Source organism: Staurois parvus, unplaced genomic scaffold (assembly GCF_062004578.1).
Source record: "Staurois parvus isolate SC_StPar_1 unplaced genomic scaffold, SC_StPar_1.0 ptg000696l, whole genome shotgun sequence".
NCBI lineage: Eukaryota > Metazoa > Chordata > Amphibia > Anura > Ranidae > Staurois > Staurois parvus.
The window spans coordinates 2,119,480-2,143,045 of NW_028318492.1; the positions used below are offsets into that span (position 1 = coordinate 2,119,480).

At 38.7% G+C, this 23,566-nt stretch overlaps 1 protein-coding gene across 49 annotated transcripts in view; it reads left to right on the top strand.

Moving 5' to 3' along the window:
* The window catches only part of ABI3BP (ABI family member 3 binding protein), a 512,999-nt gene that overhangs the window by 322,613 nt on the left and 166,820 nt on the right, over positions 1 to 23,566 (top strand). For 45 of the 49 annotated variants that reach the window (XM_089652925.1, XM_089652933.1, XM_089652932.1 and 42 more), the window contains 6 exons: positions 1,420 to 1,485; positions 1,585 to 1,662; positions 15,586 to 15,663; positions 18,128 to 18,202; positions 19,280 to 19,348; positions 22,341 to 22,412. In XM_089652925.1, the coding sequence (XP_089509051.1) occupies positions 1,420 to 1,485; positions 1,585 to 1,662; positions 15,586 to 15,663; positions 18,128 to 18,202; positions 19,280 to 19,348; positions 22,341 to 22,412 (438 nt within the window). The remainder of the gene's footprint in view (positions 1 to 1,419; positions 1,486 to 1,584; positions 1,663 to 15,585; positions 15,664 to 18,127; positions 18,203 to 19,279; positions 19,349 to 22,340; positions 22,413 to 23,566) is intronic. The other 4 variants (XM_089652948.1, XM_089652956.1, XM_089652937.1 and 1 more) reach the window with 3 other exon arrangements.

Sequence of the window (23,566 nt, forward strand, 5' to 3'; positions counted from 1 at the left end):
TTCATGTGGACACTTTTAAAGGTTCTTATGATTGTACACACTCTAAAAACTGATAAATAAACACAGATTTGTGTAAAGTGAGAGAAAGTGAAAGAAAATTCAACCTGAATTTTAAAAGCGGAGTTCCACCCAAAAGGGGAAGTTCCACTTTAAGCCTTTGTTACCCGCTCCCCATTAAGGATTGGCACCTTTGGGGAGCGGGAGGGAGCGGGTACCCAAATTTGATAGGTACCCGCTCCCACTTCCGCTGTGATCGCCTAAGGAGATCGGAAGTAGAAGTTGTCCTGCCCCCTCCCTCCCCGTAGTCTTCTGGAACATGTGACAGGTCCCAGAAGACTACGGGACCATTCACAAAGAGCAGCACTTCTCGCTGCAAGCTGTCACAGCCAGGTGCCCACACTGAAGATGCCGGCACCAGGGAGAGAAGACGGCCATGAGGACACCGCTGGACCAAGGGACAGGTAAATGTCTGTATTTTAAAAGTCAGCTGCTACAGTTTTTGTAGCTGCTGACTTTTATTTTTGGTTTTCAGCTGGAGCTCCGCTTTAATGTGTGAACCCATGTTCAATTCAAACATTTAATGTGCAGGGTATTTTGAGAAAATAAAGTTTCTTCCTTAAAGAAATGGATGTTTGGAGCAAGTTAACATATTTTAATTAATTTCCAGTCCAGGTTTACTTCACCTCACTTTACCTGCTATTACATTTTAGTAAATTGGGCCTTTAAGGAGAGATTTTGACAATTTTTCAACAATCACACCATGTCAGAACTTGTTTATTTGCACTTTATCTAAGCATAAACCTAATATGATGGTGTAGGTTAGGAAACAAATACTATTTTCACCATACTTTTGGAAATTGATTGTTCTCACCTATACGTGTGTGGCAGGGAGAATTATCTCCATTCAAATCTATCTGAGGTGAAGCAGATCTGCAGAGATATAGTGGTTTTCTTTTAAGAAAAGTACATAGTGTCAAAACACCTATGTCGCCTTGCCATTGCTATTTCTCACCTCCAAACACTTCCTTTTCTTACTTGACATGGCTCAAAGTGCACATATCCAAAGAGTTATTTTGAGCAATTTCCTAAAAAGTGTTGCTTTTCTGCATCATGTTTAATAGACATCTAGGCACCTGCTATCATCTAATAATGTGTGAGTCATCTAGCCAAATGTCAAAAGTTATTGCAACTGTTTTCAGAACTGAACTTTTTGACCTGTTTCTGGTTCACTTCAACCTGAAAAATTTGCATTAGAAAATGTTAGCATGCAATTACCTTTTTCAAGCAATATGAGTTACATTTGAGCAGACATCCTTTCTTTTTTATGTGTACATGTTTATGAAAAGCAACTCAACATGGTAAATGGGCTTTTGCAATCAAGTGTAATATTTAGGATAACTTTTTATTTTCTGGTGCCAGGTAAAACTGAAAAAGATGTTTCTCCTAAACCCCACAAAACATCTCAAAGTCCACCAACAACTGCTGGTAAATTTTATAAGCACTTTGATTGGAAAAACAACAAACATTTCTTTTATAATTTACTGTTTCCCCTGTTACTCATGGTTTCTGTTATATTCTGTGCAGTGCCAAAACCAGCACAAACTGCAAAGATGCCAATAAAACCGATTATTCATATATTTTCGGATCCAGCACTTCCAAGTGGTAAAGTGGCCTGATTTTAAATTGGCTTGTTTTTCAGCAATCATAAGCCAAAAGTGCAGACAGCTATGCATGAATGCTTTTAAATGATTTAGCTGATTTGACTTGTAGCTACAGTATTCTCTGCAGCAATTCTTTTCTTTTTTTGCATACACAACTGTTGAATGGAAGCTTTTGCAGATAAAGTGCACTTTTTTAACTTAAACTTACCATTCAGTTCTAAGATAAGACAGGACAGTTCATCACCTGCTTTGTTAATCATCCTGGCTTATTCAATATGACAATGCAAACAGTAATGAATATATGCAAAGTGCATTTCTCATAACAGCCAATCAGATTCAAATTTATTATAGTGAAATCAAGGATTGAAAAAGAAAAACACACTGAAGAAAAAAAAAACTATTTTATTGAGGATTCTCTTGACCATACAAATCAGCTCCATAGGTGTTTAGGAATGCTCTTTCATTTGTCAAGCGAAACCCTTTCATAGCCACACTATCTTATAAAACTACAGTAGCTCTTAAATATTTCTTACTCTAACCTCCACATTCTCTTCTTTTTTCCTGGATATCATCTGACAAGTTGTTTCTATTAAAAACTGACATATTAAATCATTTTCTACTTACAACACTTGTACTGTGGTGTTATGCTGCAGGTTTGTGAGTCCTTAAACTATGTATGAGGCCCTCTTGCCCAGTGTAGATTAAAGCTTAAAGGGGGTGCACAACTAACCAGGCTGTAAATGTAGTAACATATATGTGGTAGGTAGTGTTCACAAAATGTAATTAGATGGGAGGGAGGGCTTTTATAAGATGATCAGATAAACATGGTGACTTTGGGAACAGCATTGGGATGATTGTTGGGAATCATAGTTAATGCTGTCAATTAAGGGTTTCCAGCAAGCCCATGGGCACTGTGAACATTGATGCATGTAAATGAACACACAACCTTTTATGTGTTAATGCTTATTATTTTAAGGTGTCCAATTCAGTTTGAATAGACTCCCCTTCACAAGAAAAGTTTTTTTGCACTAATTTTTCCGCGCAGGACACCACACTGTGAATGAAAACATTTGCAGGTACATTTTGCCTATAGCACGGATGCATTTGGTTCTACTATGTAGCATATGTGTATTGGAGTGTCATTTAGAACAAAAATTGTTTTATAGAATTTTATAGAATTACTGAAAATTAAGGTAAAGCATCTTTTAAACGTTGGATTTTGGTAATGAATGTTTACCATGTGTTACCGCAATGAAAGGTGTGGAGCCAGCATTAAAATTACAAACCCCTTCATATGTGTGTTTGTATTAGGACTGCCAAAGTACCTGAATCAAGGGGTCAATGGGAGACTTATTCTGCAAACTCTAGTTCAGCAAACAAAATGGGTTAAATAGATGCAATCACAAGGCTTGGAAAAAGGGGAAGGGCTCTTGAAATGTATTGCCCACCACTGCACTGCTCTCTCTTCCCTTCACTGTTTTCCTGAGAATACACGTAGTACTCAGCTGACATCTGACAGTGATCGGCTTCAGTGCACCTGTGCATGTTTGCAAATGACATTTCTCCACTTGCATTGCATCTGAGCCCCTACATTTGGATTGTGCTTTGCCCTGTTCTGTGATTTCTGTGCATACCCCTGATAGCCACAGTGTAGGTGGATATTGTTTTTAGTTGTCTTTGATTTTAACCACTTCTGTACTCTTTTATCTACTGTTTGTCAAACGTCTTAAACTATGTATCAACTTAGATTTGACAAATGATTACTTCTAATAACCTAATGATCATTTTCAATTTGTCCTAATCATTCCATTAAAACCCTTTGCTCTTTAGAGTTGCAAATGATCTGTTAGTGGCAAAATATATCACTGTTCACTTTGTAAGTGGAGTTTGTAAAGGGATTTTTTCCCCAGAGTTTATTGAATGAGAAGCAGCTCTGCTGACTTTCACCATCCAATCATGTGCAAGCAAAATTAAATTTTTTACATTTTGTTTACACACAATTGGGTATGCAACATGAAAATTAACTGTATTCACAAAGGTCTGAAGTAAATTATCTTGCAAAGTGAACAGCCTTTTTGCCTTTAAGAAATCAACTTCTCTGTCCATCCTTTGATGCTGTTGAGCACCTATTGCTGCCCCTAATTCTTGTTTCTTTTCCTGAATGCCCTTCTAGCTTTCTGAAAAAATGCATATACAGTGGATATAAAAAGTCTACACACCTCTGTTAAAATGTCAGGTTTCTGGGATGTAAAAAAATGAGACAAAGATAAATCATTTCAGAACTTTTTCCACCTTTATTGTAACCTATAAACTGTACAACTCAGTTGAACAACAAACTGAAATCCTTTAGGTGGAGGGAAGTATAAATAAAAAAAATAAATAATATGGTTGCATAATTGTGCACACCCTTAAACTAATACTTTGTTGAAGCACCTTTTGATTTTATTACAGCACCCCGACTTTTTGGGTATGAGTCTATCAGCATGGCACATCTTGACTTGGCAATATTGGCCCACTTTTCCTTGCAAAAACACTCGAAATCTGTCACATTGCGAGGGTGTCTCCTGTGCACAGCATTCTTCAGATCACCCCACAGATTTTTGATCGGATTCAGGTCTGGGTTCTGATTGGGCCATTCCAAAACTTTAATCTTCTGGTGAAGCCATTCCTTTGTTGATTTCGATGTATGCTTTGGGACGTTGCCATGCTGAAAGATGAAGTTTCCCTTCATGTTCAGCTTTCTAGCAGAAGCCTGAAGGTTTTGTGCCAATATTGACTGGTATTTGGAACTGTTCATAATTCCCTCTACCTTGACTTTTCTTCCAGCTGAAGACAAACAGCCCCAAAGCATGATGCTGCCACCACCATGCTTAACTGGGGGTATGGTGTTCTTTTGGTGATGTGCAGTGTTGTTTTTGTGCCAAACATATCTTTTGGAATTATGGCCAAAAAGTTCAACCTTGGTTTCATCAGATCATAACACATTTTCCCACATGCTTTTGGGAGACTTCAGATGTGTTTTTGCAAAATTTAGCCCGGGTTGGATGTTTTTCTTTGTAAGAAAAGCCTTCCCTCTTGCCACTCTACCACATAGCCCAGACATATGAAGAATACTGACATTTTTTGCTGGCTGATTGCTAAAAAGAGTGGGAAATTTGAGTAGAGAGTGAAAAAGTTTTACTTTTGACTGATGGTGATTGCTGGTGCTTGTAGTTCAAAATTGATATTCAAGCAAGCACTATTTAGATTAAATAAATAAATAGATACAGTAAAGCAGCTTCCAAAAGTCTGGTGAAAGGAGCAGTTATTTCTTACCAGCAGCAAAAGAAATTTATACAGATAATCCATGAATCAATTGCATTGGTGGATATCCAGCGTTGCTAAGTTGTTGTGAAGCCGGGTGGAGCTAACACCAAGGAGCTATTCTATTTTGCTGTGAGGGTCCCACAGAGAGGTCTGGAGTCCGTTTCCAGGGTGTAACGAGTACCTGAGAAGTGCCTTATCCCCATCGGTTCCTAGATGACCACTAGTGCCCTCCTGAATACCATTTATATGCACATTTTGAGTGTGCGTCCGGTGAGTGCAAGAACACCTCTTTTCTCTTATCCACAAGAAGTCACCAGCACCTTATTTTTTTGAATCTTGTGAGGCGCGACCAATACCCCCATACACTGGATGATATAAGCAAGTTTTTAAGGAAAAATCATTTGTGGACTGTTATACGTTTATATTGTGCGTTTATGTCACTGATTTTCGTCCATATAGGACGACGCACTATTGTCACTTTGTTGCGCTCTCTGTTAGCACTTTTCACTTGTCACTTTATACTGTTATTCATATCTGATATATTATCATTATTATTTTTAGCGCTGCAATTTTGATATGCTTGTAGTTGTTTTATTTTCCTCTTTGGGTCTAGCTAAAGGCTTTTATTTTTTTAAATCACTTTTTCTGTCACTTTTTAAAAAGCATTTTTTTTCTTTCTTTCCTTGTCCCCGTTCAGTCTGCTAATTAAGGGGAGGAGTTAATTGGTCACAGGTGATACAGGTACTATATAACTTGCTGTAGAGCTCACTCTGAACTTGCCTGTATTTTACTTGCTGCACCTTTGACTAAGTGGACATTTGATAAATGGAGTTAAAAAAACGGAGTTGAAAACAGGAGATTATAACAGGAGTCTACTAACCTGTAAGTGACAACTGATTCTTCCTATTAATATTGTAACTGGGATAATGTGTGCAAGTAGGCTTGAAGGTTTTGTGCACAATGTGCCTCATGTATGCAGCAATGGAGCAACAGCTCCAGGATGGATACCGCTGCGACAGATGTGAGCGGGTTGCCCTTCTGGAAACTCTCGTTAGAGATCTGGAGGAGCAAGTTCCAACACTGGGCAGAACCGACAACCTTGAATGGGGTCTTCTGCTCTCTGAGCAGGTAGCTAATGGGATTGAGGTGGAGGGTGGAGGGGCTAATCAGGATTATCAGGTAGGAAGATGGCTTACTGTAACGAGAGGGAGTGGTAGGGGCTCATAGAAAAGGAAGGCTGGCCCTGGGTTTGTGCACCCAAACAGATTTGCCAAGTTGGGTGAAGATGTGGGGGTGGCAAGCTCAGGGGTGGCAGCCGAGGATGTCACTGCTATCCCTAACAGCCGGGAGGGCAGACCACCTGGGAGGGGTGGTGAGGGTAGTGCAGGAAGGCCTAGACAGCCGGTGGTAGTATGGGATTCTATAATCAAAAGGACTGATAGAATGATTTGTCACCAGGATCGCCTTAACCGAATGGTTTGCTATCTCCCTGGTGCCAGGGTTCGGCATGTGGTGGACAGGGCTGAAAAATTACTGGGAGGGGCTGGGTATGACCCAGCTATCTTGGTCCATGTTGGAACCAATGACAGAATGCATGGAAGGTGGAGGCTCCTTATGAATAAATTTAAAGAACTAGGCTGCAAGTTGAATATTACCTGTGCCATGCGCAACTCAGGAAAGACAGGGGGAGATTAGAGAACTCAATGCATGGCTAAAGACCTGGTGTAAGAGGGATGGATTTAGGTTTCTAGAGCACTGGGCTGACTTTTCATTAGGGTGCAGCCTATATGCTAGAGATGGTTTGCACCTAAATGGAAGGGGGTCTGCTGTGCTGGGGGAGAGGTTTATGGGAAGGCTGGAGGAGTATTTAAACTAGGATCGTGGGGGGATGAAAATTAGATTATAACAGTGTAGTTAGATCAAACAGGGGTCATTACTTATTGGTGGGTGAAATGGGGAAAGATGGGGGGAAGGCTATGGCAGATGATAAGAACATTCCCATGTTGCAAACAACCAGTGGAATTGGTACCATTTGTATGAAAAAATAAAATATGAAAAATACGAGTGCACAAGGTGTCAATGAATTAAAGTGTTTTTTCACCAATGCCAGAAGTCTGCCAGGCAAAATAGGTGAGTTGGAAACTTTGGTGCATGAACAGAACTATGATTTAATTGGTATTGCTGAATCTTGGCTTCATTTTTTACATGACATTAATATTCCTGGCTATGTTCTCTTTTGGAGAGACAGAGTAAATAGGAAAGGTGGTGGTGTCTGTCTCTATGTGAGAAGTGATCTCATAGTGAGTGTGAAAGAGGGCATAGTTGATGGAGAGTGTGATGAGGCTGAAGCATTATGGGTGGAACTGCAAATGGGGGTGCATACTACATAGGTAATCATTGGAGTTTGTTATAGGCCTCCCAGTGCTAATGAGGAGGTGGAGACTCAGCTCCTTGCACAGATCAAAAGGGCTGCGAGGGCTGGGACAGTGATAATAATGGGAAATTTTAACTACCCGGAAATTGACTGGAGTAATGGTACTGCAGGAACAGTTAAAGGGCAAACATTTTTAACCTACTATCGGACAATTTTATGGTACAGTTCATAGAGGCCCCAACTAGAAATGATGCTCTGCTGGACCTGGTAATCTCAAACCATGCAAAGCGTATTACGAATGTCCATATACTGTTATTATTGTTAGCCATAAACAGCAAGCACACACGGGAAAAATAAAAATGCTGAATTTTAAGAGAGGTAATTTTCCAAGGCTGAGAGCTGCTCCCTAAGATGTAGACTGGAAGGGAATATTGGCATTGATGAACACAACAGAGAAATGGGAGTTCTTCAAAAAGATTGTATGTGCACACTGCAAAATATATTCCCATGGGCAAGTTTAAAAGGCTAAAAATCAAACCTATGTGGCTTATGGCCAAAGTAAAAGAGCTATAGATAATAAGAAAAGAGCTTTTATTAAATATAAAAATGAAGGAACGCTATCATCATTTAAACATTACAAAGAATATAACAGAATATGCAAAAAGGAAATAAAGGCCGCAAACAAACGACAGATTGCAAAAGATAGCAGGACCAACCCCAATAAATTCTTCAAATATATTAATAGTAAGAAGGTTCGGTCCGAGCATGTAGGCCCTTTACAAAATAATCTAGAGTGGGTGACTGGGGACAAAGAGAAGGCAAATGTATTAAATACCTTCTTCAGCTCTGTGTATACAAAGGAGCATGGGGGAGCTCTTGTCCATAATGGGCATGGTATTGATACAGTTCCAGATGATCCACATTGGCTCACAATTGATATGATCCGAATATATTTAGACAGAATAATGGTGAATAAAACACCTGGACCAGATGGCATACACCCACGGGTCCTTAGAGAATTGAGCTCTATCATTTCAATGCCATTTTTTCTAATTTTTAGTGACTTTTTAATGACTGACATAGTACCACTGGACTGGCGTAAGGCCAATGTGGTGCCAATATTTAAAAATGGGTCAAAATCTTAACCAAGTAATTATAGACCTGTTAGTTTAACTTCTATAGTTGGGAAGATAGTGGAGAGTTTAATAAAAGACCACATGGATGAGTTCTTTCTGGAAAAAAATATTTTAAGCAACAGATAGCATGGATTCATGAAAGACAGAAGTTGTCAAACCAATCTGATTTCTTTTTATGAGGAGATTAGCAAAACCTTGGACAGAGGGGTGGCAGTGGACGTGGTATACTTGGATTTTGCAAAAGCGTTTGACACAGTTCCCCACACACAGCTAATGTGTAAGGTAAAGTCTACAGGCTTGGTAAAATTTGTATGTAAATGGCTAGAAAACTGGCTAAAAGATCGTATTCAAAGAGTAGTGGTTAATGATTCATACTCTGAATGGTCTAGGATTTTCAGTGGTGTACCCCAAGGTTCAGTGTTGGGACCCTTACTTTTTAATATATTTATATACGATATAGGGTCTGGGATTATAAATCCCATTTCAGTCTTTGCAGATGACACCAAGCTGGAATAACGTCCTTACAGGATGTCTCCAATTTACAAGCCGACCTCAATGCACTGTTTAATTGTGCAACTATGTGGCAAATGAGGTTTAATGTTGATAAATGTAAGCGTATGCACTTGGGGGCTAAGAATATGCATGCATCATACATACTAGGGGGGGGTACAACTGGGGGAATCAATGGTGGAGAAGGATCTGGGGGTGCTGGTAGATCACAAGCTTAATAATGGCATGCAATGCCAAGCTGTGGTTTCTAAAGTGAGCAAAATCCTCTCTTGTGTTAAAAGAGGTATAGACTCCAGAGAGAGAGATATCATATTACCCCTGTACAAATCATTAGTAAGACCTCATCTGGAATATGCAGTTCAGTTTTGGGCACCAATTCACAAAAAGAACATTGAGAAAGTACAGAGAAGGGCAACCAAACCGATAAGAGGCATGGAGGAGATCAGCTATTAGGTAAGATTAGAGGAACTGAATTTATTCTCTCTTGAGAAGAGGAGATTAAGGGGGGATAAGATCAACATGTATAAATACATCAGTGGCTCATATAGTGAACTCAGTGTAAAGTTATTCACCCTGAGGTCATCACAAAGGACAAGGGGGCACTCTTTACATCTGGAGGAAAAGAAATTTAATCTCCAAACATATAAAGCTTTCTTCACGGTAAGAGCTGTGAAAATGTGGAATAGACTCCCTCAAGAGTTGGTTCTGGCCAGCTCAGTGGATTACTTTAAAAAAAGGATTCTTTCTTGGATACACAGAATATAACTGAATATTAACATTTATAGGTGAAGTTGATCCAGGGAATATCTGATTGCCTCTCGGGGGATCAGGAAGGAATTTTTTTCCCCTGCAGGAGCAAATTGGATCATGCTTTGCTGGGTTTTTTTTACTTCCTCTGGATCAACTGTGGGTATAGGATCATAACTTTTTTTTTCCTAATGGTTGAACTGGATGGACTTTTGTCTTTTTCAGCCAGACTAACTAAATAACTATGTAATACGGGAGATTGTTGTTACATGTACCACACAGCCAGTACATGCCAGATACTGCAGCTTCTTTAATGTTGCTGTAGGCCTCTTGTCAGCCTTCCAGACCAGTTTTCTTCTCGTCTTTTTATCAATTTTGGAGGGACGTCCAATTCTTGGTATTGTCACTGTTGCGCCATATTTTCTCCATTTGGTGATGACTGTCTTCTCTGTTCTATGGTATATCTAATGCCTTGGAAATTCTTTTGTACCCTTCTCCTGACTGATACCTTTTAACAATGAGATCCCCCTGATGCTTTGGAAGCTCTCTGCAGATCATGGCTTTTTCTGTAGGATGCAACTAAGAAAATGTTAGAAAAGACCTACTAGAACAGCTGAACTTTATTTGGGGTTAATCAGAGGCACTTTAAATGATGGCAGGTGTGTACTGACTCCTATTTAACGTGATTTTTAATGTGAATGCTTAATTCTGAACACAGCTGCATCCCCAGTTATAAGAGGGTGTGCACACTTATGCAACCACCGTATTTTCGTTTTTTATGTTTACTCCCCCGCCCCCCAAAAAAAAAGAATTCAGTTTGTTTTTCAATTGAGTTGTACAGAATATAGGATACATTAAAGGTAGAAAAAGTTCTGAATGATTTATCTTTGTCTAATTTTTTTACACAGAAACCTGACATTTTAACAGGGGTGAGAAGACCTTTTATATCCATTATACAGGGGTTCTTCAAAAAGTTTCCACACTTTTTAACATATATAGATATATATATGTGTGTGTATGTGTAGAAAAGTGCAGAAATGTTTTGAAGACCCCTTGTATATGCACTATATCTTATAGTTCAACATTATCTTCTCTATCCTCTGTGAGTATATCAAAAGGCACTGTTTGGACCCTTGTCTTCTCCATGTATATATGTGGTCTTTTCATATTTCCATCATCTTAACCTGCCTTTCTACCAAAATTAACCATTACTGTTAATCACTCCCCAGTACCTAAAGTTCACTAAAATTTTTAGGTTTAATATATTATTGTGCTTAATCTTGTGATAATTGTGCTGTCATATTTACAATAAATTTTGAACTGCTCTTCCCAACTCCAAATATCTGCTCACCTATTAAGAACTACTACAAATGTTACAGTACGGTTTGAGCTTTTACCCCCACTGACACTGTTCAGGAGTTCTTCAAGCCTTCAAACCCTGCTCTTTAATTCACCTCCCAAGTATCTAAACTATATCACACTACTTTTGTGCTACTATTCAGAGAACATAAAAACTACCTACAAAAATTTAAAAATATATGGAGAGATAGAATAACATCCATTAAATTGACGCTTCAACCCAAATTAGTCTACCACTATAAAACTTGACCACATAAGATCTTCATTGAAGATACTAAAGCATTAGCTATTTTAAAATTTTCACTTGGAGTGATAACAGGTACATAATGGCTAAACAGGTTTTCCTCTCCTCTCAATCCCAGAGAGGTCTTGGCTTTCCTGACATAACTAAATACTATCTAGCAGTCTGCCTACACTACTTAACCTTGCCAGTTTTTCATCCTTTTAACAGGTGGATGGAGATAAGGAAGCTTTGGATCATGCTTATTCAATCGTACCTTTACTGTGGACAGCCACTGCCAACACGAAGGAACTTAATCTTCTTTGCCATTATGGTCCATACCAAATATATATGGACTTGCTAAAAAAAAAAATTCCATCTATCTTCTACAGCCCCCCAACAATGTCATTTCTCTACCTATCAACAGTACCCACTAGTCTCAGCCATCATATGGCCCAAACCTGGTTGGAAAAATTTTATTTTCAGGTTTCAAAACATCATTCACAGAGGAAATAAGACCCTTCTCTCTTCCAGGGCCTACAATTCACTCTTAACTACCATCAAAGTCACCATTCAGCTGTTTTCAATCAATGATTATGCTCATTCTATTTTAAAAAATCTGATGTTTTCTAGGTTGCCTTCTTTTGAGGAACTTTGCTTGAAAGGCCCTTCACAGACACACTTTATACACTGCTCAAAAAAACACTTTTTAACCAGAGTACAGCATCAAGTCAATTAAACTCCTGGAATATTGATCTGGTCAGTTAAGTAGCAGAGGGGGTTATTAATCAGTTTCAGCTGCTTTGGTGTTAATGAAATTAACAGGTGCACTAGATGGGCAACAATGAGACAACCCTTGAAATAGGAATGGTTTTACAGGTGGGGGGTCATTGACATTTTTTTCCCTGCTTATCTTTTCTATTTTTCGCTAGTTTTGAATTTGGCTAAGGTCAGTGCCATTATTGGTAGCATGAGGCGATACCTGCACCCTACAGAGGTTGCACAGGCAGTCCAACTCCTCCAGAATGGCACATCCATACATGCCATTGCCAGAAGGTTTGCTGTGTCTCCCAGCAGTCTCAGGAGCATGGAGGAGATTCCAAGAGACAGGCAGTTACTCTAGGAGAGCTGAACGGGGCTGTAGAAGGTTCTTAACCCATCAGCAAGACCAGTATCTGCTCCTCTGTGCAAGGAGAAACAGGATGAGCACTGCCAGAGCCCTTCAAAATGAGCTCCAGCAGGTTTGAATGTCTTTGACCAAACAATTAGAAACAGACTTCATGAGAGTGGTCTAAGGGCCCAACATCCTCTAGAGGGCCCTGTGCTCACTACCCGGTACCATAAAGCTCAATTGGCATTTGGCATTGAACACCAAAATTTGCATATCCGCCACTGGTGCCCTGTGCTTTTCACAGATGAAAGCAGTTTCACCCGGAGCAAATGTGACAGATGTGAAAGGGCCTGGAGAAGCCGTGGAGAATGTTATGCTGCCTGTAACATCATTCAGCATGAATGTTTTGGTTGTGGGTCAGTGATGGTCTGGGGAGGCATATCAAAGGAGGGACACACAGACCTCTATAAGCTAGACAATGGCACCTTGACTGCCATTAGGTATCAGGATGAAATTCTTAGACCCGTTGTCAGACCCTACGCTGGGGCAGTGGGTCCTGGGTTCCTCCTGGAGCACGAAAATGCCTGGCCTCCTGTAGCGAGAGTATGCATGCAGTTCCTGGAAGATGAAGGAATTGATACCAATGAATGGCCCCCATGCTTACTTGACCTAAATCCAATAGAACACCTCTGGGATATCATGTTTTGGTCCAATTGACACCACCAGGTTGCACTTCAGACTGTTCAGGAGCTAATTGATATCCTGGTCCAGATCTGGGAGGAAATACCCTAGGATACCATCCGTTGTCTCATTAGGAGCATGCCCCGATGTGGGGGCCATACAAACTACTGAGTACCATTTTGAGTTGCTGCAATGAAATTTTAGCAAAATGGACTAGCCTTCTGCATCATTTTTTCATTTTGGGTGTCTTTGAATTCAGTCCTTTGTAGGTTGATCATTTTCATTTCCATCAAATGATGGGGCATCCTTACATTCTTAACACATTACCCAGTCCATTGCAGTATAGATATCCAGCATATTATTCCCCATTGAGATCTGAAAGTGTTCCTTTAATTTTTTGAGCAGTGTATAAGGCATTTATAGATACTTAGACACTATTATTACTGACCCATTTCCTAACTATAAAAATATGCTCAAATGGGAAGACTTCCTAGGTTGCACTCCAGGATATGAAGAATGAGATAAGATATAGTATAGCACCAATAAAAACTTTATATGCATTTCATACAAAGCGAACCAATATAATCCTATACTATTGTTATAACACTCCAGAATTTCTCAACTGATAAACCCAACAATATCATCCACTTGCTGGAGGTGCCTATAGCCTATACCATATCTGCTGGTAATATTATCTACTGACAATGTCTCAAAATACACTACTTCCTACCAAATTCCTTCTTGAAACATTACTGGCCCAAGCTATACATTTTGAACCAGTTACATCCTTCTGGACTCAAATATTGCATTATAATAGTGAATTACATCTTCAGTCAGATCCCTAACTGCATTGAATGGGTAATTAACTAATGAGACAGCCTACAACAGATCTATAAAAACGCATCCACGATGTTCATAATATGGAACCCTCACAACAGAATTGAACCACTCTCCAAAATCTGGTCTCAATGGCAATTCCTGATTCCTAAGTAGCAGAACCGGATTCCCACCACCACTTTCTCACCCTCACTCCCGCTCCTTAGAGCCAGTTAGAGGCTATATCTGTCCCCTTAGGAGAAGATACCCTTCCCCTTCCTTACCCATCCCCCATACCCTTACCCTTTCCATTTCCATACCCATCCCCCATACCCATCCCCCCTTCCTCTTCCTACCCCCACTGCTTTAGCTGCAACACATGTATAATCTCTACACGTAGATTGGTTCTATAACCTATGCGGTTCTTACTATTGATGAACAGCTCCTCTGAACTAATGGAACAGTTGTGCTCACATGCCATTCATCACTTTGATCAGATTACCTTATTCTTTTTCCATGAATGTACAACAATGAAGAACACATGTCATTTTTTTATTTCAGGATAACTTTATTGAGTGTATTACATAACAACATTACAATAATATGTTACTGTTTTCTTTTGTTTTCTTTTACCTGGTACACATTCAGATACGATGTTCTGAAGCACAATATGTTGTCATTACATATACCATGTACAATATTTAAAAATAAAAAAGTTAAACAAAACGTAGCACTTCAAGATAAGCATACTTGTACAATCCTCTCTTAGATAGTTATTGCAGTAACAGATTCAACATTACTTTCACAGGCTACCAAGTTTAACATAGATGTATTTATTTATTACAAGAACTTGCATAGCACTACCAATTTTATGCAGCACTTTACATATATTGCACATTCACATCAGTCCCTACCCTGAAAAAGCGTACAATCTAAGGCCCCTAACTCACATTCATACAAGGGCCAATTTGGAGAGGAGCCAATTAGCCTACCAGGCCAGCATGTCTGTGGAGTGTGCAAGGAAACCCATGCAGGCACAGGGAGAACATACAAATTCTACACAGGTAGTGCTGTGGTTGGAATTCAAACCAATGGTCGAAGTGCTGCTAGGTGGAAGTGCTAATCACATAGCCACTAGACTACTCGGTCATTTGCCACCTTTTCTATGCTCCTCATAGGGCCCTCTATGATATTTTATTTGTTATTCTGTTTTGTATATCCTGCTCTAGATTTGCAAGCACTCTTCTTCACCTATTTGTATAGCACTATATGCACGGCACTATGTAAATCATTTTAATAATAATGATAGCTGATTGGTTCTTATGGATTACTGTATGATGAACATTGTCATAACTCTTTGCACCCATTTACTTTACAGAATAAGCCCAGTGCTGTATAATTTGCTGCAAGAAATAGAATCCTCTTGATCATGTGTTGCTATGAAACATTGCAGCCTTCTTCTCTTCTACAAAACTGTTCTTCAGAGCATAAAAATATTTCCTTATTTTATATATAAAGGCATGCCTCTTCCAGCCTTCTTTCCATTCTGCATTCCTTGATTTTTTTTACTCTACTGTACAATCCCATAATGGACATTTTTTGTTCTTTTTTTATTCTTTCAGAGAATCGTTTATAACATCTGTTTTTTTCTATTTATTTTCCAGTGCAAAGTGAAACACAAACCACTGCACCTCCAATCCCTAAAACAACTCAGTCAAATAAAATACCAGAGTCAAAACCCGGTAATTGAGATAACAGTTTTTCTAGTATAGGATTTAAGTGTAAAAAAATGTATACTTCAGTATAGTTGCTTAGGTCTTTGTTTTCACTGAGTATGGTCTACCGTTAAAATTGGAAATTATGAAAATATGGAGAGCACTTTAAAGGGACAGTCTGCTGAGATGTCAGTGAACATATTTGTGAATGTATGCTACAGTATTTCTTTTCAGTACCTAGGATCAGCTTTGATTATTTTCAGATGAATTTTAGTTTGGGTCTTTAGTTAGGAGAAGATAGGTGAATAATATATGTCCCATAAATGATCCTGGACATTACAGTCAGCAAAAAAAACTGTGCTCTACCTTGCAAACTACCTTGCTTATTATTCTAATTTGTTTCAAATGATATTACATGGGGAAGCGACCTTGAGATAAAAACAATTTTAGTCTTTTCTGACTGCTCACAGGTAGGTACATTATGAGTTTACATTGACAACTAGTATCATAGTAATCATTATTAACGCAATAAAGTACAGACTCAATGTCCCCTGTGTTAGTTAAGTATAATTTTTGAAAAACAAATGGAGAGCAACTTAGGAATTGTCATAAGGATAGGTAGTGTGCAGTTGTCTTGCTATTATCTTCTTAAAATTTGAGGTAGGCTTCTTCTGTATTGTTCTGTGTGAGTGTTTTTGTGTGTTTGGGTTCATTCATGTTTGTTACCCTTCTCTTTGTTTATATAAAGTACAGACTTCTTAAGATTTGAAGATCTGCACATATTTTATCATTATTAGTTTTAGGTCAATTTGATTTCTTTCTTTACACTGATGATTTATGCCTGGTTTGTTTTACTATTTATATAAATATAAATTATTATTATTATTACATACATTATTATTATTTTCTATAGAGAGAATGCAGCGGAAACTCTTAGTTTGCATGCTTCTTTGAGTAAAACTTTTGAAAAAGCTATGCTTGGGAAGGGGCAAAAAGAGATGACTCAGTAGTCAGTACCCTGACTTGTTTACCTAAGTGTTCAAATTCCACCCTAAGCTACTGAGCTCTGTGAGCACAAGCTTTTGTTTTAGCAAACTAGATAAGGATATACAGCAAAATATAAAGGGGAGACCAAAATTAAACTAACTGGCTGAATTCGATATTTTTTAAAATGCATACACTAATATACCTGAAAAATAAAATATTTCTAAGTACTTTATTAATAGTACAAATTGTGAAATTAATGCATCAATGTACAGTGGATGATCTGCAAATTTCTATAGCTTTATATACCAAGGCTTCATTGATTGCCTGTATATTCTGCACCGTGCAATTTGAATTATGACTGTTCAGTTTTAGGTCTCATCTATGTGACCAAGTGGAAAAAAAGAGGGTGGGCAACAAGCCTAAACTTTGTTTTCAGAAAAGTTGTTTTGCTCTATTCAGGTTTAGCAAGGCTTTTCACAAGTCTGCTAGTGGCAAATGCTAGGTGTTTCGATATGCACAGGAATAGTGCACTGTTCTATAGGAAAACAAGCATGACTTTGTACTTATTAGTAAAACATACCTTTTTTTTTACTGTCGTATGTACCCAGTTTTGCCAAATTTAAAGCATATCTGTGACCAGGCTATGGGCATTCAACTATTTACATACTCTTAACAAGCAACTGTAGCACCTATTTTGTGAACTTTGAGAATGAATTGCTCTCCAGTGTACGCAGATATAGACATCGAGTGCTTGTTTTAAAATCCATTTAGGTTTTGTTAAGAATAGGTAAAGACTTGGATAGCCATAGCCTGGCCACAGGTTAACTTTAAACCATAGAACCATCAATTATTACTAATATATCTTTATAAGTGCACAATTTTAAAATCAGCTCCTATACCTGTTTAGTAAATTTCTCATAACACAATTTTCTGGAAATATTGCCTTTCTGGTTGTACCCAAAGTTTACATAACCTATGAAAGTAAAGGATCTCTGAGCTGCGTTTTTCATTTGAAGCTCAGCTAATCCTTTAGGTTTACATATTTAAAGCCTTTGTAACCACACATATCTTAGTCTGGTTTTTTTAAGGAAAAGGCACTGGTGTTGACAAGCATGAAATAAAATTAGACCCATACGTAATATCTTTAAATTATGCAGAGAAAACAAATGGTTCTTCACAATGCCACTTACATATTTTTCAAATCTTCATGCAATAGTGTGAAACAGGCAAGCTAGTTGCAAGATTTAAAAACAGGGAAGACATAGCTCTGCTTATATGCTTCAGTAAGTAAACCCATGGGGTAGCTAAATCAGAGCAGATTTCAGCAAAATTCCAGAAACCATACAGCAGCAGCATCTGAAAGTTATTTGTGAGTTCCTGGAAGATATTAGTTTACTTTTACTTAAAAAAAACTACCCATACCTGCTTTCATTATAATTGTTAGTTCATTCTTGGCATAACCTATTTCTTCTATAATTGTCATTCATTCTGTTCTCCTTCACAGCTCCCAAAACCACAAAGAAAGTATCTATACATGTTATTAGCCTCCAGATCTTTGACAAACCAGATGTTCCCATGGGTAACACAATCTTTTTTTTTTTTCATTCCTGTGATTGCTCATTAGAACACCTTTTTAATTATTACCATGTACACAGACAGAGGTCAAACAGAATATTTCAATATTTTGCAAAAAAACATATTTTAAAAAGGTTAAAAAAAAGTCCCAAATCAAATGTTTGACCTCCCCAGCCATGAAAAAGTATTTCCCTCCTGCCTCGAATGATGCGTAACCATTTTACTATTCACAGAGTGGATCATTTCAATCCAGTCAATTCATTATATCAGTACAAACATTTTTATGGCAACTCAGTACTAATTAAGCAGGACATGGCCCCAATTTCTGAGTACCATAGGTATTTGAGATTTACTTATGTATTGCAGTTATAGACAGAGCATTTAGTATTAAAAATTAGGTGTGAGGGGCTGCTTTTTGTTTTATTTCTCTACCAGCACTATGCAGTGTTAAATTACAGCTTCTAATTTACCAAGGTTAATTTAATAAGACTGGAGCAACTATAGATCTAGGTCCCATAGCAGCTAGCCAGAGCCAATGAATAGCACAGTCTGACAAGTTACTCTGAGCAGCCTCTACTATTTTTTTTTTTTACAGTTTTCTTTGTTCTTTATCTTTCATATGTCACATTCAGTGTGTGGCTTGGCATTCCCTTTTGCTCATGTCTATTGAAGAGGAGTAGGGAGTCATCTTTTTTGGAAACAGTCTGCTCACGTCTTTTTCAGAGACAGCTCAAAGCAAGACTGGACTTGCTTGCTTGAAAGAGGTGCAGTCATACTGATACAGTAAGGAAAGTCCTGCATACCTTGGGTGGGGCATGGGATGGTGAAGCCTATTGGGGCGTTTATGTAATGGATCCTTTAGCAAAACTGGCGTAAACATTTTTTTTATACCTTGATGGGGATCCTTGAACTGCTATGAGCTATTTTTGTACATCTGCGAGGATGCTGAAGGTCCTCTGTACTCAATTCACGTGAACATAACACTTTTATAAGTCATAGGCATTATTTAAACACCTCAGTGATGCTCTCTGTGTATTAATATTTCAGTAACTGTCAGTACTAAAAATGTTCTCTCTTTCAGTTCCTAACACAACATTGACTCCTCAGGCCACAACAACACAAAGACCTGAAAGCCCTCATACCACTCCTGGTAAATCCTTTAGCTAATTAGAGTGGTATTTCTGCTTTTCAATGGCATGCATATATTACTGCACACAGCATACTATGATGATTTCTGAGAGTTTATGTTACTGATGCTGTACACCATGGGTGCTCAACCCATGGGTAGACAAGCCTGGAAGGTGGAGATACCTGAACAATGTAGAAGAGATCAAAGATCACAGGGTACAGTGTGTTGTTTTTTATTAGGATAACCTAGCCAGACCCCATTAAAAACTAAGCAAGGTTTGGAGAAACCTAGTAAATATATTAATATACATGTCGCTGTAAAAGTGTACACTTATCTTAACTTTTTAGCTTCAGTAAGAAACTTTGCATTCATTTCATTCACATTATGTCATTCCAAGTTGGATGCAAGGGTTATTCACTGTTTTATGTCTTCAGAGTAATTTGTCACTGTATATAAGATGCAAGGGTTATGGACAGAGTGCAGGGATAAAAAGTATGCATTTTTCAGCATACAGAAGTCAAGAGTATGTTATGTAGTGTGCAGGGTTCAGAAATGTGCAATGTACAGAGTGCAGGAGTATGTAAAATACTGAGTGTGTAACACACAGAGTGCAAGGGGCATGAGTATGTAATGCACATAATGCTGGGGTCAGGAGTGCGTAATGTACAGGGTGCAGGGGTCAGGAGTAAAAGTACTGTCCAGCCCAATGAACAGAGTGCAGGAGTCAGGAGTATATACATTCTAGTGCCCCTTTATTCATAGCACAGCAGCCCCCCACCCCCATGAGGCATTTTGCCAGCACACACATTCACATCCACATGCATACAAACACTCAGACATACACACACTCCCAAGCACATACACATATACACACCGATCAGACATAACTTTATGACCATTGAGAGGTAAAGTAAATAATACTGATTATCTCATTACAATGGCATCTGAAACTGGATGGGATATATTAGGTGAACATGTTCTCCTTAAAGTTGATGTGCTGAAAACAGAAAAAATTAGAAAGTGTAAGAATCTGAGCAACTTTGGCCAAGGGCCAAATTGTAATGGCTAGATGACTGGGTCAGGGCATCTCCAAAATTGCATCTCTTGTAGGATGTTTCCAGTTGGCAGTGATCAGGATCTAACAAAGGTGGCCCAAGAAAGGAAAACCAGTGAACCCGCGACAGGGTCATTGGTGGTCAAGGCTCATTGATGCGCGTGAGGAGCAAAGGCTAGTTTGTGTAGTCCGATCCATTAGAAGACCTACTGTAGCTCACATTGGTGAAAAATGTCATGCTGGTTTCAATAGTGTCAGAACACATAGTGCAATGCTGTTTGTTGTGTATGGAACAGAATAGCTGCAGACTGGTCAGGGTGCCCATGCTGACCTGTGTGCACAGCCACAGTGAGTGGGCATGTGATCACCAGAATTGGACTAAAGAGCAATGAAAGAAGGTGGAATGGTTTGATGAATTCAAGAATGGTTTGAGGAACACAACGAGTTTGAGGTGTTGATTTGCCTCCAAATTCTGCAGATCTCAATCCAATCGAGCATGCCATGGGATGTGCTGGAAAAAAAAATTCAATCCCTACAGGACTTAAATGATCTGCTACTGATGGCTTGGTGCCAGATACCACAGCATACCTTCAGAAGTCTAATGGAGTACATGACTCGACAGGTTATGGCTGATTGGTGTACACTCACATACAGTACATTTACGCATTCACATATATACACACACTCACTCCCATATGCATACATCTACACAATAACACCAACTTACATACACTCACATACACACATTAACACACACACCAGCTGCCACTTACCATTCTCTCTAAAGTCTATAGGCTGGCATGGCTGGATGTCCCTCTCTGCAGTCTCTGCAGTTCCTTGTCCCCATTCCTGCTGGTGGGAAAGTGTGTAGGCAGCAATCCTAAAAAGAAGCAGCATAACAAGCCTTGCCCTGTTTAAGTCCACCCTCCTTGTGTTTGTACAGAACTGTGGCTGCCCAGAAGCAATATGTTGGCCAGCTACAACTTCAGAAAACAGAAGCAGCAGCAGTGCCAGCACCCAAGGCACCAGGCAAGAGATAAAGGATATATGCTCTGACTGTCCAACGCTAGAGAGGTCCATGATGACAGGGTCATGATTTACCCATCACATGGCCATTATCATAAGGGAAATGGCAATCAGCCTGTTGCTGACCCAAACTATAAGACTAAGATTCTGACTGGCCACAAAGCTTTTTACTTCACTGTTGATTCTGTTTTGGGTAAAATGTGATGCAAGCAGGTTGGGGGAAAACATTATTTAAAGTTGAATGTTTAAGAAGAGCAAACAAGTACCACTGGTGATCTGTCTGGCCCTGCCACTTTGATATCAGATTGCCCAGTGAAGATAGTAGGTATCAGCAGTACAAGCATCAGTTGTAAGCAAATGTTTTCATGTAGCATGCCTCATTACCTTACTCTCAAAGTAAAGTATGACTACTGCTTACTCTATATATTTAAATACAAGAAACATGCATGGCTTTATTTTTTTCACATGTGTACAGCTGTAAAGTTGCTGCAGTTTACAAGTTGAATTCAAGTGACAGGCCATGGAAACTCTTGCAGGAAGACATTTTGGCTTGGCCCCATCTATTTAGCCAATTTGATTGATGAAGTATAAAGTATTGGAGCACATGTACAACTACTCTGTGTACATCTTTACAGCTGGACTAACAATTATTTCTTAAACGAAACTCTGTTCAGTTGATATATGGTCCATTACAATGAACTTAGACAAACTGTATATTTATATCTAATATCAACTGAGATGTACTGCATCATTAACATTTCATGCTTGTACAGCAATCCTTCCATCCATATAAAAAATCATCATACTGTATCATTCAGAACATTCTTTATCCATTCTTTATTCATTGTAAGTCTTCATACAGCATATACAGTGTGATATACATTATGAACAGGTATTTAAAAATGGATGTACATGGGTTTTCTTTTTCTCCAGTTCCCGTGCAAAAAGTTTCACAACCAATAACCCAAAAACCCAAACCATCTCCTCGGACTCGTACAAAACCTGGTAATACATTTATAAATTATTAAAAACTTTAAAATGTTCTGAAAAATGTGTAATATTTCAATAGTACACATTAAATGATAGTGTGTAACAACTCTCACACATGTTCTTACTGTATATCTGGCAATATTTAACATGAACATTTGTAGGAAGACTTTTTGTCTGTATATGTCAGATTCATGCTACAGTAGATTGAAACAACCATCTAGATCAATGATCTCCAAACTGTGGCCCAGGGGCTGGATGTGGCCCTTTCCCATATGGAAGAAAAATATATTTGAAATATATATTAAAAATATTCTTCCCAAATATATTGACATATATTTGAAATACTACAATTTTGGCCATATTCAATATATTTAAAAAAAAATTATATATATATATATACAGTTGCAAGAAAAAGTATGTGAACCCTTGGGATTACGTGGAGTTTTGCATGAATTGGGCATAAAATGTGCTCTGAACGTCATCTAAGTCAAAACAATAGAATAGAACACAGTCTGCTGAACATAATACTACACAAACATTAGATGTTGCCATGGTTTAATTGCACATAACATGTAAACATTCACAGTGCAGGGAGGAAAAAGTATGTGAACCTTTGGACTTAATAACTGGTTGACCCTCCTTTGGCAGCAATAACCTCAACCAAACGTTTCCTGTAGTTGCAGATCAGACCTGCACAATGATCTGGAGTAATTTTGGCCACTCCTCACAAAACTGTTTGAGTGTGGCAATATTCTTGGGATGTCTGGTGTGAATCGCTCTCTTAAGGTCATGCCACAGCATTTCAATCGGGTTGAGGTCAGGACTCTGACTGGGCCACTCCAGAAGGCGTATTCTGTGCTGTTGCAGCCATTGTTTTGTTGAATTACTTGTATGCTTTGGGTCATTGTCCTGTTGCATCACCCATCCTCTGCGGAGCTTCAGTTGGCGGATAGATGGTCGTACGTTTTCCTGCAAAATGTCTTGATAAACTCTGGAATTCATTTTCCCATCAATGACAACAATCCGTCCAGGCCCTGAGGCAGCAAAGCAGCCCCAAACCATGATGCTCCCTCCGCCATGTTTTACAGTGGGGATGAGGTTTTGATGTTGGTGTTCTGTGCCTTTTTTTCTCCACACATAGTGTTGTGTGTTCTTCCCAAACAACTCAA